At 37.7% G+C, this 16,036-nt stretch overlaps 1 protein-coding gene across 4 annotated transcripts in view; it reads right to left on the bottom strand.

Moving 5' to 3' along the window:
- SPECC1L (sperm antigen with calponin homology and coiled-coil domains 1 like) overlaps positions 1–16,036 on the bottom strand; it is a 67,311-nt gene that overhangs the window by 47,228 nt on the left and 4,047 nt on the right. For 3 of the 4 annotated variants that reach the window (XM_074920672.1, XM_074920673.1, XM_074920674.1), the window contains exon 2: positions 4,546–4,735. In XM_074920672.1, the coding sequence (XP_074776773.1) occupies positions 4,546–4,698 (153 nt within the window). In that variant the 5' untranslated portion in view covers positions 4,699–4,735. Of the gene's footprint in view, positions 1–4,545; positions 4,736–5,423; positions 5,477–16,036 lie in introns of those variants that run through there. The other variant, XM_074920675.1, reaches the window with a different exon arrangement.

Consider the following 16,036-nt stretch of genomic DNA (forward strand, 5'->3'; position numbering starts at 1 on the left):
GTTAGCAGCATTCCTTGAGTAACTATTATTCAGCTGGATAACACATTTGAAGTCTCAACAAGCATCCCAGCTAAAAGGTAGTGCTTAGGAATTAGCCAGTTGCTTTACATCATGACTTTCAAATTCCACAGGTTTATAATTCTAGCTCCCATGCATATTCATGTTAAAAACAATGTGCTGCACATTATGATTCTATACATTAAAAATGAAGGTACACTTGTTTAATAAGTTTAATCTCACTCCAGTCTACACAGTTTCTTTTTTCAAGTGTGAATTTCAGAACAGTTAGAAACACCGATCACGATACTGTGGAAAGGGCATGGATGGGATTTGTGCCATTTATGAAGAGGAGCTGCAAAACAAAAGGGAGCTTGGGAAGAGAACATATCTGTTCTGCACGCAATTGTTAGAAATACATATAATCTACAGACAGAAACAGGTTTTGTAAAGGTAAAATCCTCTAGGACAAGAATGCTTTTATCAAATCATTCAGGGAAAGGTATAGCCTTCTAAAAAGGTTTATAAAGGGCTGGATGAAAACACAGTACTCTGAAGCTCTAGTTTGATGTGCATCTAAGATGGCTTTTCTGCTGTGAAAAGGCCACTGTTGTTCTATCCCACTCTTCTCCATGTGCTTACGCACTGTGCTGTGTAAACTGAAGCCTTTTCAAAAGGCTCCTTCCTCCCAGGAGCCAGATCAGTTCCTTGATCTGCTGTGTCACACAGCCGTGCAAAACAGCAGATGCAATGTGAGTACCAATGGGAAAATAAAAATGTTGGAGGGCTACAAAGTCAACAAAGTCCACATTACTTGGGAGGAGGGGGGGGGGGGTAAGAGTTGAGCACAGACTAGTACTGTATGACAACCCTCCATTAACCTGTAATCTAACCAGATTTCATATCTCATCTAAACTAATTTTGTGGGCATGGGGTAGAGGTGGTGGGAAACAACCCTGTGATCCAACTACCACCTACACCAAGGTATTACAAAAAGGCATAGAACTGGGGTTTTCTATTTTGCTCCTGAATCTGTCAATCAGTCAGCAAAAGCAATAGTTCAAAAATGGACTATTAGCTGTCAGCATTTTTACCCTGTTGAAAGAGTGGGGAAATTAGATTAGGCTTTTAGACACTTATAGTACAAGCACATGTTATCAAGCCAAATAGGTCAAGATGTGACTCAGACTGAAAATAAAAAAAGCTAAGTAAAATACACACTTTCTGACATTAGTCATCTCCAGTCCTTGCTGAACAAAGGAATTTAAGACAGCCATTCTTCTTCCGACTTACCCATAAACTATTTCTAGTCTAGGTTGGAAGGCACTGCCTCCTCTGCAGCCAATTAGTAAACAGTTTCTCAAAACTGTAACACTATACTCTTGGCAAAGAAAACTATTTAGCAAAGCTTTGGAAAAATTACAAACCAGCAGCTCTCTTTTCTTAATGCTCCACAATAGCAACCATTCTTGACTTTAAAAATCAAAGTATTATTGTAGCATATATTTTTAACGGAAGAAAAATCAATGTCGTATGTTTATGAAACAGCTTTTTCCTCAAGGAAGAACAGTTTCTTCCATTTACTGAGAACAGTGCAATCCTTAGTATTAAAACAACTACATTAAAATAGAAAAAATTAGAAAAGATCATAATTAGAAATGCTCATCCAGAGCTATTTTGATTTTCTATATAAAAAACCACTTTGTAAGTATACAATTCATATTCCGCTTTCCCTCACATCTTTCTTTCAGTGCAATGAAATTTGAATGATCACCTCTACCATTCATTTCATCTTAGTTTCTCGACATGTATATCTTTCTTACTGCACCTCATTCAAATCTATTTTTTTTATATATATCTAATTATTCCTACCTGGGATCTTCTTTGATGGTTGCTGTTGCTTCATTTGAGTGCTTCAAACAACAAACTTCACAACAATCTGTAATTAAGTTACGGCATTTTGCAAACAGAATACTGAAACCTAGACACATGAATACTGAAAAGACATTCTAATTTTTAATATTCAAATGTTGGTGTCCAAGTCCTGGCTTTTCAGGGACACTGGATTTTGCAATTCATTTGTATGAAGTACAGCTGCAATCTAATTACTGCTGTGTTAGCATGATCACAAGCTTGTAAGCTAAAGAAGTCAAAACCCAACGATCTTAAAAATAAGATCACACTGTTATTTGCAGAGTATTTTTTCACAGATTAAAAACTAGAAGTGTCTGGAAATTAACCTTCTCCTGTAATAATGTGTGTAGGGTGCTGGGGGGTGCTGAACATTTACAGAAGTCCTGGGCAAAGTGGGAACCAAAAACCTACAAAGAAGTAACTGACAAAAAAGCATTCTGAAGCTGACAGGCAGCCCGACCTCTGGAACAGCATTCAGCTGTATAGAAGGGTGGGTCTCACTGTTTCTTCCTGTGTTCATTGTCCACATGCTTTGAAAACTCCACAAAAAAGGGACAAATCTATGGAACAATGTGTAGCAAAGCTGAACACTGGCCTATGGTTACATCATGAAGGGACAGAATAAAACCAGGCTATAATCACAAAGTAGCTTTCAATTTTGCAACATTATTACTGACTGAATTATGACTGGTATACTACTGTAAATGTATAATTCTACTCCTTAATATTCACCTTTCATTCAATATGTAATGCAAAGTTTTCTGTATCTATATGCACACTTATTTTGAGGACCAAATATATTAGTAAGCTGTGGCAATTAAAGTTATTTAATGACAGCTTTTTTCTTTTTTTTTGGTAGAAGAATATTAAATTACATTCATAACACACGCAGCAATTCATCAAGAAAGATGATCCTACAATCACTATGAGGAAAACAATGTGACAAATGCTTCAACAAGATCAAATATAATGCTATATAAAAATTATTTAAAAACTAATACAACCTGTTATTGATATTGCTTTCAAGACAGTTATTATAAATGTGACTTGCCAGTATCTGTAAGCTGAAAAACCACATACAACAAAGTTACAAAGTTAGTTGTTCAAGTAGAGAACACTCAAAGGGAAGAGTTGTCATTATTAGTAAGCCACAGCAGCAGCTTTAACAAGACATCCAACTGTATGAGTAAGCCTGGCTGTAACATAAAACTGAGATAAGTCTTAGTAATTAACAAAATTTTTCATTGTGCCTCAAACATCCAACTGTCATAAATTCTAATCCTATACCCAAACATAGCCAGAAGTGTTAGTAATAGAAGTAAAATTGTGAAAGCATACTGGGTCAAATTTCTTCAGTGTTAGATCATCCTCCTCCTTTATCTCACTGAGATGTATGACATAAGAAATTTGATAAGTCAACTACAAAGCACTTTTGTTTCCATATTCTTTGAGAGGTTCTAGAAATACAAAATAAGTAGTTTCAACTAGGATCAAAAGATTATTTAAAGTTAAGAAAACTGCAAGAAACATTGGATGGCAGAGAAAAGGGGGGGCACCAGGAGAAAATCTAGCTCAAACCTGGCTTACAAGTTCATCAGCAAAAGTATTAACTATTCTTCCATAAAAGAAAGCAAGAAGAAAAAAGAGAAAAGGAACACACCTTTTAACTTCAGTAATCCTGCACAGCTATTACAGAGAGACCTCAACCCTTACCACTTCTTTAATTTTAGGTCTTTATTTGCCAGTTATTTAAATGGCTTATCTGGCTTCCCACAGGTGACAGTGGTTCAGGTCCCAGTTGCAGACACCAGCCCTTCTCCTTGTTCTGTTCATTTGCTCCAGGGCAGCAGCAGGAGCACCCCAGCGCTGCAGGCTGGGCTGAAGAAGGGCGGGAGGAGGTGGGTCCAGCCATGGTTCCATGCCAGGAGAGGGAGGCAGACCAGGCAGGCTCACACCATCCATCCAACCCAGATGCGTCAATCCCAGGTGAAAGCTCCACACCAGCACACCTCTGTATATCTTATTTTTCTTGGTTGTTTAAAACTATGCTCTTAAATCCACTGCCATGTTTTGCTAATACAAGAGAAAACCTCTACCTTTGAACTTGTTCTAGGAGCAAGAATCAACTTGTGAAAATTCAGCTCGAGCAGCACTTCACACAAAGCAAAGGCCAAAACAGCTAGAAGAATGCAGCTGCACTGACCTGACATGGATCACTGATATCAAAAAGTTTCTCATGTTAGATACCTCATTAGGGTTTTTTTTCAGAATTAGTAAATAACTCTTATCAAATCCCATTAGTCACTGACGCACCATTCAAGCATAATACATGACACTACTAATAACATTCATCAGAACGCAACCTCCACTCCAGTCCTTTTGCAGAACAGCCAAGTTCTGCAAAGTATATTGCTTTCCATCACATCACACATTGCAATATGAAAAATACAGCACAAATGCCACACAAGGTCCTATCACCCTGCCCAGCACTGTGTAACTATACAAATGCCCTTCAGTTATCCACATAACAAACCTTTAGTCTAAGCTGCATTAACGACATGCCTTAGAATTCTACTCTTTTTAAAGCGTTATTGTAAAAATTCTAAATAATCAGAATGTTCTATTGGTTATTACCTTCAAAAGAGATGCTGATGTCCCGGTTTTAGAGAGTTTTGTTACTGCAGACACTGAGGAGCCGTTTTCTGGTTTGGCTTTTTCAGTTGTTTGAGTTTTATTTACTCCAGGCACTTTGGGCACTGAGCCAACACTCCTGCTTGCTTTCTTCATTCTGGGCTGTCTGTTTATGATGCATTTACAAACAAATCTACAAGCAGAAAGAAAAAAAATTTAAATATAAAATACAAAAGAAAAGCGGTGACTTTTTTTTATAATGCTCTATTTAAGACCAGAAGCCCAGAATAGCAATAAAGACCACAAATTAAAGCCAAACAGAATGCATGTGACTGACCAATGGTTTTTGCTTTTTTTTTTTACAAAGGAATTTTTACCAAGAACTAAGCACTTCCTACAGCTCCACTCCAAATTATAGCATTTTTTTTTCAGTTCTCCTTCCACAAATGGCAGTGAACCGCGGATATTTTATAAGTGACCCACGTTGCCGAGTTCACTCGTTAGCTAGCAAAAGAAAGGCTTATTAGGGCAGCAATGTTCTTTATTTCTGACTGTGGGAAGGAAAATACCGTGGGAGTATTCAGGCAGCAGCCTGACTACTGAATTTGAGAACAACACTGAATTTGAGAAAAGATTACCACCAGCTTGGTAACTAAAGTACTGAGAGTAACAGCAGTTGCAGAGAAAAAAGTCTTTTATAAAGATTAAGATAAGTTGAAAAATGTAGATTCCCTGAAGCTATTATTATTACAAATCACATTAATAAACACATGGGATTTTACAAAATTTAATACTTATCATATGATTATGAGGATTATCTCCGAGAAGTAACTACACTTAACCCACCGCATTCCACAGTCAGGACACTTCAGCATCTTTACCTTGCCTTCAAGTTTTCTCAAAGAGCAGACAACTGTCAACGCTGTCATTCCAACCACGAGCAAATAAATGAAACCCCAGAAAACAAAGCTGACTTTACTCAAACCAGGAGCAGCCGCAGCAGACGTGAACACTGCAGTTATCGCAAGAACTATTCTGAAAGACAACCTAAGAAAGGGTAGACTAGCCCACAGCCATAACTACAAAAAAGACTAGGCACACTGGGATCTTCTTCCCTCTTGCAGGAGTAAGATAGTTGGCAGCTGTTTTCTTCATCTGCCCTGAGTCAGAAAACACATGATGGAAGATTAAGAGGAAACTTCCACTCCCCTTTCAGTCTTGCAGATTCTGGGTGGAAGTAAGTGATTGGGTTTAGCTGAGCCCAATATCCTGCAGCTGATTAGAAACATGAAACACATCTAGTTTGTTTCCATCTCTTAAAAAGTGAAGCATTTCAAAGGTACAAAAAGCAGAATGATGATTGAGTGTATGCAACATGCGACACAAACAGTGATCAGGAGTACTAATTCATTTCAGCTAACAAAATTAACACCATACACTTAGACACGCTCCTTCCTCCCCATCACCACCTCAGCCGCACACAAGTATATTTCAAGTCCAACTTTGATAAAAAAGTCAGTAAAACTCCAGGAGTTTCAACTCTTCAGACCCCTAAGTGCTGTTAACAGAAGCAACAGGAAGTTTCATTTTAAGACACTTAAAATATTTGTTTATAACTTCCAGATTCCCTTTAGCTCTGAAAGCTGGCGTGAACAGACACAGAAAACTTTTGTTTGCTGTTGCAGTTTCATCATCAGAATGTCAAAAATGCAGCGGTCCTCCCATACGGCTACTAGTAATCAGAACGCCTTCACAGAAGATTAAATAACCAAGAGATAATTTGAAATGAGACACTCCTAAGAAAACCAAAACCCAAACCAGAAAAGTCCCATGAAGATAATGTTTGCTATACACACATAATTTTAAGTGGTACAACTGCCTACTAGATTCCAGAAGCAGATACTAATGTTTACAGGTAGGACCAAGTTGCCACACTTACATTTCTTACCTTTTTCATGTTTATGAATTGAATGCTTACTTGTGCTTTTGATCTTATTCAATTGAAAACTAAAACTGAAAAGACCAAAGAGGAGAGACTTGTTTAGTAAACTGCCATCATTACTATTGAATGGTATTTTTGATGTTCTACGGACTATGTAAAACAAGTTGTCCATAACGTGTTTGAGAAATAATAAAAATTTCTGTGCACAGCCGGTTGTGAAACTGACTGTATTTTTAAAATTACCTCAAAACAACCCACTATACGATTGCAACAAACCCAGTAAATCAGAAGTACGGCTTTTGACAGTTCATAGAGCTAGTAAACCAGTGCTGTAATGAAGGTTATGGTACTGGCAACAGTATGACTATCACACGTTGGGGCAGAGCTTAACAACCCTGTCTGGCAATCTAGATAAAGCAGTAGGCCCAGCTGGCCTGCAGACACCCAGCAATGGCCATTTGCAATACACATTTATCAAGTCTACAGAGCACATTTGTCAAGTCTGACACATCTGACAATATGCCAGATATACCCTACACACATGATCTTTGCATGCACAGTAGAAGACCAATGCATTTGGGATCTGCTTATTACAGCGACTAGTATAGTAACATAACCCACTGGATGTATCATCTCAAGAAATACCAGGTAATGTCAGCTTTTACAGTACAAACCATTTTTACTCTTACAAATATATCACAGAGGTCATCAGTGACAAAAGACTGTGTGAAGTCAAATGTTTCTCATCTGTAACGGTTTATAAAAAATGCATGTTTTAAAAGTGTTTTTGAAAACATACAACAATACTGCTTCAATTGCATAGCAAAATGATGTAAATAAGTGAAACTGAACAAAGAAACTAAATATAATCCTCACCTTTCATCACACCATTGCTTTAAAAAAAATCAGTAAATTTGACATTGAAAAACACTATTTGTGATTGACTGAAACTCAAAGGTAGAACCTTTCCAGAAACTTCAAAAACACTTAAGAGGACAAGGAGGGTTAAGCATCACTGTTCCTGTTTTACTTCCAGAGAAACTAAGCTCTAGTAATTACTTTCTTACTGAAAGACCACTGTGTAACTATAGTTTAAAAAATGAGAAAAAGATATAAATGAGTCCAACTTAACTTAAAATATGGACAGAACATTAATTAGTATTACAGGTTCCAAAAGCAGCTGCTCACTCAGGCTCCTAAAGTGAATTTATGACCTCTCAGTGCCAATTTCTCCTCTCACACCTCCTCCAGGAAGGAAGAAGAGGATGGGGTTTCAGCACTGAAAACAGAAGACATCAATATTGTTGAACTGTAAGTGGAAAAAGCCCTGCTTCACCGAGTTTCTCACAAGGCAGACATCACAAATAAAGACTACCTTTATGCTTCTAAAGATGACCACCACATTCCTTATGAAGACACAGTATTAGGAACCAACAATAAATCTGTCTCTGCTGAACACTAAATTTTAAAATAAGAAATAAAATACTCACTAGCCAAGTGATTTTTTCTGAAGATTAACACAGAACACTAATAATTCAAATAAGAGCTAAAATATTATTTCAGTATTATTTTTAAAAAGCAAATGCTGCATATAAAACTAGTTTATATTTTGTCCTAAGAAAAAGGATGGAATTACTGAAGACTTCCTTTCCATTTACATACACCTCCTGCCACCTCAATGGAAAAAGTAAAAAAAAAGAGCGAAGTAGAAACTTAACACTAAAAAGTTCCAGTGGAATTAGGAATTGTAACTCTACAAGACAGTCAAGAGAGACTTCTGGAGGTCCCTCATATCACATTATTAAACAAAACATTCATCTATCAACACACATAAGACGTTACTGGAAAACAGTTGATAAATGCTAACACTAGAGTACCAATTGTAAAATTAATCAGGATGGGAAAAAACCAAAACAAGTCCAAAATATCACATAGAAAACTGCATCTGAACTAAAATGTAACTATTCGCTCTAACCTGTACCCCTTCCCAGATGTCTCTCTTTCCACAGCACACATAGTACAGGAAACAAAAGGAAATCTTGTTCAGGAGTGTGCTCTCCTTGCTCTGGTGGAAGCATGTGAAACCAGTCCTGCATTTTATACCAACTGCAAATACATCTCCATAAATAATAATTTAAAAGTGTTTTGCCCAATAGCATAGCTCTGCTCTTTACTGTAAACTGATATGATACATCAACCCAGCCAACATGAAATGCTTTCAGGGTTACTCTTATGTACTCTTTAGAAACCTGAAAACTGAAGAGGAGGTGTGTATGATGTCTTACTGTGATTATTTTAATCTCGTCCATTATTTCATATACTTATTTATGCTGATATTGCTGTCACAAAAGTAAGGCTCAATTACAAGACTACAAAAAATAGTTTCCTGTGCCTATAAGAAGGTTAAGCAGCAAAGAAGGTATTAGCCTTTTGCCTTTGGTTGAAAACACAAAGTTATCAAGAGGTATTAAGCAGTTTTATCTATTAAGAAATTGTGAACTATTAAGAAAATTAAAAGATAATACTAAGATTATTTGTAAGAGTTCTAGAAAAACAGAAACAACTGATGCCACAAATTTGAGGCTACTGAGCAGTTTTAAAACATCAAATACCCAAGACAGGGGAAAATAGAAATATTCACATCTAAAAGCAATGGAGTCCGTACACTTTCACTCTCTATTTGCACAAGTTCTTTGGTTTTGATATATTTAGGCTGACAATTCTGCCCAAATAATTAGGGAATGACATTTTTAGGTCACTTATCCGGTCCCAAAAGGCAAAACTGTGAAGAAAAGATTATGAAATATAGCCTCTTCAACCCCCTGTAAAACACAGATTCAGAACTTCCCCATCTCTGCAGGCAAGACAGCATAGTGACCAACAACTTAACATCTGGGATATGAAATAAGCTACATACTAAGAGACAAAAGTTCTCTACATTTATAATGACCATGGCTCAAACTTTCAGCCTGTAAACTGCACAAGCACTCTAAAACAATGTCTCTTGCCCAGTAATTCCAAAAACATAATCCGTTAACCACTGGATTCCAGAAGCCCAGAGCAAGCAGTGCATTTGTTTTATTGCTTAAGATCAAGACATCAGTTTTAGTGACTTGAAAGTTTGCTGATGCTAGAGGGTTACTTAAGATACCAAGGATAACAGGAAACTGCATGGAATTACACAAGACCCTTATGAGACTAACCAGACAATAAAAACAGCAAATAAAATTAACACAGGTAAACACAAAGCAATCTATTTCTTGGGGAAAAGTAACTTCACAGCTTCATATATAAATGTGCTCGGGACTCATCAGTATTGCTCAGCAAGACTTCAGTGTTTTGATTCATAGCTTCATTAAACTATTGGTACAGTGTTTCAAATAAGGCAAAAAAAAGCAAAGCAATTCCAGGAATTATTAAAAAAACAGAATAGAGGACAAGCCAAAAAACACAAATAGAATTTTTTTATCATCTACCCACACTTTAATTGGTATGTGCAGTTCTGGTCTCTCAACCTCAAAAAAAGGGTTTCTTATAGACCTGAAAAAGGTTTAGCAAGGGGCAAAAATGAGATTAAAGGTATGTAGAAGACCCATGAGACAGCACACAGGGAATATGACAAAAGCCTATCAAATCTTGAATGGCATCGAGAAGGCAGACTGGGACTGGCTGTTAATTGTCTCTTCCACTGCTAAAATTAGCCACAAACAAATACAGTTAGAGCTAGGTTGAAAGTAAAAAAAATAAGCTGTATGTTTAATGCAGACTGAAAGAATGCTGTGGCAGTCTCCAGGGGAGACTGGACATGCACAAGGTAGAGAAATTCCCTAATGGATGCTAAATAGCTAAGCACAAAGGGCTCAGAAACCCTTCTGAGCCAAAAATAATTGCAGGGTGGGAAAGCAGTCAGGTAGGAGGGAAGATTTCAGTTTTGGTTGTTTTTTTTCCTGAGGCATCCGCTCACAGCCACGACTGGACGCAAAAGCACCAGGTGGGATGGATCCCTGCTCCAGTCAGGGCGGTGTCTGCTACGTTCTTATGCCATGAGGAAAATATACAGATGTCAATGATTTATGGGTGCTGGAATTTTAGAACAACGGCTGCAGGTAGTTACTTAGAGAGAAAAGGACTTTCATATTACTTTCTGCGTAAAAAATTCAAAACGGCTTTTACAGTCTTCCATTACAAGTTGTAGAATTACAAAAATAGGAATTTGGCCTTAAAGTTATGTTATTCATCCACTGTTTTCAAGCCACATTTGCTATTGCTACTTCTCCTTTAAACACAGGGGTGGAAAGACCAGAGATTTGGGCAAGAATTGGCTGTTATACACCTAAATTTCTCTACTCCTTCTTTGGAGAAAACTTCAGAGCTGTAACTGCTGTGAGCAATGTGTAACCGTTGCAATACTTAACATTCCAGACAAGTGACAGGAACATTTACAGAAGAACTCCTAAACTTAAGAACTGTGCTCTAAAAGCCTTTTCATAACAAATTAAATAATGTAGTCTTGTTTTCAAGCTCCTACTTTAAACAACCGCTATTTCAAAACACTACCGAGGAAAGAAAAAGCAACTGTTCATCAACTAAATCCAACTGATTTCTTCCTAGCATGGGGGAATCTGTTGCACGAGGAAGGTGCTCACTGTCCAAAACTCAGTTTCAGCACTAACTTCTACATTAAATGCAACTTCAGAAATTGTTTTGGTTTTAATTTCAATTGTAGTTTTGGAAACCAGAATAAAAGGTTAGGTAAATCTATACCTTATTGATATCCATCCTAGAGTTGATTAAAAAAAATATTCTAAGTGGGCTAAGTACCCCATTGCACACCCATTAGCTATGGCTGCTCACACTATAGACAAGAATACCATCCACATTACTATTATACAGGCTTTGTTTCACTGGTGTTGATAATACATGTCATGAAAAATATTCTTATATCTGAAGGCAGTCTGTGTGCCCCTCACAATGCAAGCTGAGATAAACCTCAACAGGCAGAATATGATAAAGGAAACAGAAGAGGGAATATAACATGCAGAATATTAGTACCATAAACATGGACAACACTAAAACCTGGGTTTGGCAATGTTGTCATTTTTTACTCCTTTTGGTAAATTTCACAGTTGCATCCAAATTTTGAGCCATGCATTAACAGATGATGTTATATATCCTACTTCCTGGATAGTAATTCCATCTCTGTCAGATTTTAAAGGCTTAAACAGACTTAGCAGAAATATCAACCTTCTCTGTAAAACCCGTAGGTTTATATTCCAGTAAAATATAACAAACTCTTATTTCGGCACTGTCGGTTTTCTGAGGAAAAAAAAAACACAATAAATTTCCCAGCCAAAGGACTGGCCAGCTTTAACTATAAAAGCAGCTAGTCTAAAAAGTCATACTTAGTTAACCACGTCAACTGAAAATGTTATATATCATCATTGCAAGCACATTCTAAAGCGTTATTACAAAAATCAGTAACCCTCCAGTTACAAAGGTGTATTTAGTGTCATATAACCCTACGTATATACTGCATTCCTTAAGCAACAATCATAGAGTCCTCTGCACACATGGAAATTTTCCTTGCACTGCCAGGGAAGTAAGTACTTTCAAAACCAGTGATGTATAATTTTAATACCATGTTAATACTATGGAATTTGGCAGAATAGCACAACAAAAGGTGCACAACTAACACAAGAGCTTCCTGCTGTTTCAAAATGACTAGCTCACCAGACAACATTTCATTGCAATGTACGCTGTCTCTGTCTAGCACAGCGGTTCCCAAAAGTGCAGGCTAGAGCAGGTAACCAGTGCTGACCTTTTCCCTTTTGTCCACTGAAAATGTTGTCAGCTGAAGTCTTGTATCAACAACTGCAGCAAAGTTCACAGGGAGAAGAAAGGCAGGCAGCAGCCTAGCTCCCATCAGAAAAAAAAGGGGAAGAGAAAGGATGTGCAACATGCTGTTTTCAGGAGCTAGACCAGCAGCTCTCAGGTAAAACCTGTAAGATAAGTGAAGAACTTCAACCAGGTGCCATGTTCACTCAAAACACTCCATTAGATCTTCAGTTTGTGTAAAACTCAAAGCCCCCAAATGATGTTTCCAGCATGTTTACAATGACAAATCTGTTCTTACCAGTTGTTGACTAACGTATTCTCAACTTGGGGACTTCCTATTGCCTGGTTTTCTGGAACTGGGAGGTGACTGGGTGCTCACTATGTCCACTTCACCACTAATCTGGTCTGGCAACATTCCTGAAGCCATTGCATCAAAAAAATAGAGAACAGGAGAAGCATACAGAGATACATCCCCTTAGGACCTTCCCGGCCCCCAGGTGCTTATAGCTGTGACATTCCCAGCCCCAGAAGGACTCTCCTGGTCTCAGTTGGACCAAGGGAATGGCCTGGAAGGGAATGGCCCATTCACGAGCTAGTTTTGCTAAAGGCTGGAGGAGGGAATTGGCTGCTGGGGATTGCTTAAGCCAGTCATGAAAGTAATTTAATTGTACCCTGTCACCAAAAGAGGCAGTCCCACCCTTTCCTCAGACCTCTCCCTTCTTTCAATCCTGGAGATCATAGTTCATTTTTTGATGAGTTGGTCTTTCAGTCAGATCAGGACTGATCTGACTCACCTTATAATTGCTAGATACTATGCAAAGGAAGCAGCGGGATGGTGAACTGGGAAAAAGAACGGCGGCTCACCCTTTCAGAGACTGTAGCCCCAAATTCGTTTGAATTCAGTCTCAGGTTGTTGGACACTCAACAACAGCCGTGATTGCCTTATTGGCATCCAACCACCACCACTTTCCAAGCCACATTATTCTGTGGAGCCACATGGTAAGATAGATGAGGCAACAGATGAACTGTGTCATTTTTAAGCAATTGACACAAGACAAAATTGGGCACTGACCACTGCAGAGGGTCTGAAGATTGGCTACCTATGGGTTTGAATTCTGTGCTCTGACGCACATGTTCCTTTACCTCCAAGACCTGTCTGCAGCACATTCATTACTCAGTTTAAATCCTTCAGGCTTGGCAGACAGACAAGAGACAGAACTGCATGCAAATCTTTCCTAAGAACCTTGGTATCGCTAGGAGAGGAGCATTTACCTACCCCAGTGTTGAACCCCAAGGACATACATTTGACTCATATAGGAAGAAAGTCCTTGGGACTGGATGGAGAGGCTTCCATCTGTAGCCACTATTTTTTTTTCCTCCCCCAGGAAAAAGGATAAGATGCTGTCTCTTCCACATTTTTATTCCAAGCCTTCTGGAAAAGAGTGAATCACTAACCATTTCTGGAATCCCTGTTTCCTTGGACAGTTTGGTTGCTGTGCAATGCAGGACTCTGCCCAGGATGGGGCCTGGGAAAGCACCAAGAGCCCAGGACCAGCACAGCATCCCTAACTGATGTGACTCTGATGTGCTGATACCACCATGGAATGCCAAGCGCCTAACGCTTTAGCACTTTCCCACTGTGAAACACTTTTACAGTATTTCTTTGAGAAGATCCTATACCTCCAGGTTTTGTGGTGAGCCATGTTTAGCTGAAGGCCTTGGAATAGTTTTCCCATTCCCTCCAGAAGAATGTAGTCTTTTTACTAAAAAAGGCTATGCTGAAGTCTTCATAGCTATTTTTTTTCCTTCAAATATCCTTTACTTACAACACTAATAAGTTACAGACTTAATGGAATTTTCTTCTCTAGATAAATACTATTTATTTACAGGTATATATAAGAAACATTTTCAAAAAACTGTCAAGAACTTCTTATAATGCATATTTGTATAATTCTATGATTTTAATATAGCAAATTTACTTCTGAATGTGAAATGCAAGTAGACTGAAATCTCACATGCACATTTGAAACTATAATCTCTACAACATTTTTACTATTTTTCCTGAGTGAGCTTTCGAACAGAATTTATACTGTTTACTAAGAATTTGAAAGTGTTGGGTATATTTCAGTCAGAGTTAAAATGCAAAAAGTAATAGGTACAAAGCCTAGAATATCAGCATACAGAAGATCAAACCATGAAAGCATAATCCAGAGCATATGGTATAAACAGCAGGTTTTGTTTCTTTGTGACAACTGATGCATAAATACAATAAATTGATTCCTGCCATTAATGACAACCTTTTAGGGCTGAAAATAGTGGTAACTTTATAAGCAGGAAACAAAAGAAACTTAGGAGACTCACACCAGATATATGAATAGATAGTGGTCCAAAGATATGGGACCAAACCCCTGTATTTTAAGTCCACAAGAATGAAGAGGCTGCCAACACCATGGAGCAGCACAAGCCACAGGGACCTCCGGCAGCTTCACTAGTCTTTCCATTAGCTTCAGTGTGTTAATATAGTACTGATTGCATCTGGAGCAAGAAAAAGAGCAGTGACCACAGCAGCAAAGAAAGAGGGATAGGCCACCCCTGAAAATCCATAATGCTCGCTTAATTAAGCGGATTTATACTGGTAAAGGATATTATCTACCTCAAAACAAGGATACTTCGCTATTAAATCAGGATTCTGGGTTCTATTCCTACATCTGTCCATTTTCTTCTATGGCTTTGACACAACCAGTTCATTGTACCTGAGCTCAGTTGTAACTCACAGTAGTATCTACCATAGCAAACTATCAAAATGTTTCGAGAACAGCTTGACAGCATCCTTAAACTTTTTCAAAGTCATAGGGATGCCCATACTTACAGGTTGAGGAAACCCTCTCCTATAGTTTTCTACAAGGATAGAAAGAAAAATAGCAACAGTTGTGGGGGAAAAGTTTATGTTAGAAAATATTAATTTTAACTTCTTAATTCTTGATGAAAAATTCTCAGTATACTCAAACGCAGTGATGTTGCCATGTTAAAGGATGAATCTCATATCTACAAATCATAAATCAAGAATAATTTGTTCTCAACTTCCAGCAACTGTACCCATTCAAGAAGGTCATTGTTTCCCAAAGATATAAGTGATTGTCCATTTGATATAAGTGAGTGAAGATAAAAAGTAGCTTTGTATGATTCTACCATTGCGAGGAAAGATCTTTTTTTGTCACAGAAACAAATAAAGGCAAAACTAGAACTTCAAGTGAGCAGAGTTACTCAGCCAAATTTGTGGTAGGAATTGTGTCTAGAAGGAACAGTTTTAATTATTTTTTTTCTTTTCCTCCAGAAAAGCCCATAGTCCTTCAGGGACTTGAAGGAAATATTTGCCATTAACTATTTACAATACTGGTTACTTCTTAGGGAAAAGCAAACTGAAACAGACAAAAGCGTGATTTGCACAGAAAGAAAGATTTTTCACTGCACAACAGATGCTACTTTAATGCATACCCGTTATCAAACCTCAGTGCCATTTAGCTTGCTAAATAAAAGAAACTTCAAGCTCAGGACAACTTTGAAACTCAGTAAAAGTAAAAAAAATAATAAAATAAAAAATCCTATGGCTAAACAGACAAAGTCAAGCTCTAATAGACCATTTTTATAAACTTGTCTGTGTCAGTTAAGACTTGTCAATACGAAGACTGCCAACATTTTAGCAATGAACAGTGAAAT

This window comes from Athene noctua, chromosome 17 (assembly GCF_965140245.1).
Source record: "Athene noctua chromosome 17, bAthNoc1.hap1.1, whole genome shotgun sequence".
Classification (NCBI taxonomy): Eukaryota; Metazoa; Chordata; class Aves; order Strigiformes; family Strigidae; genus Athene; species Athene noctua.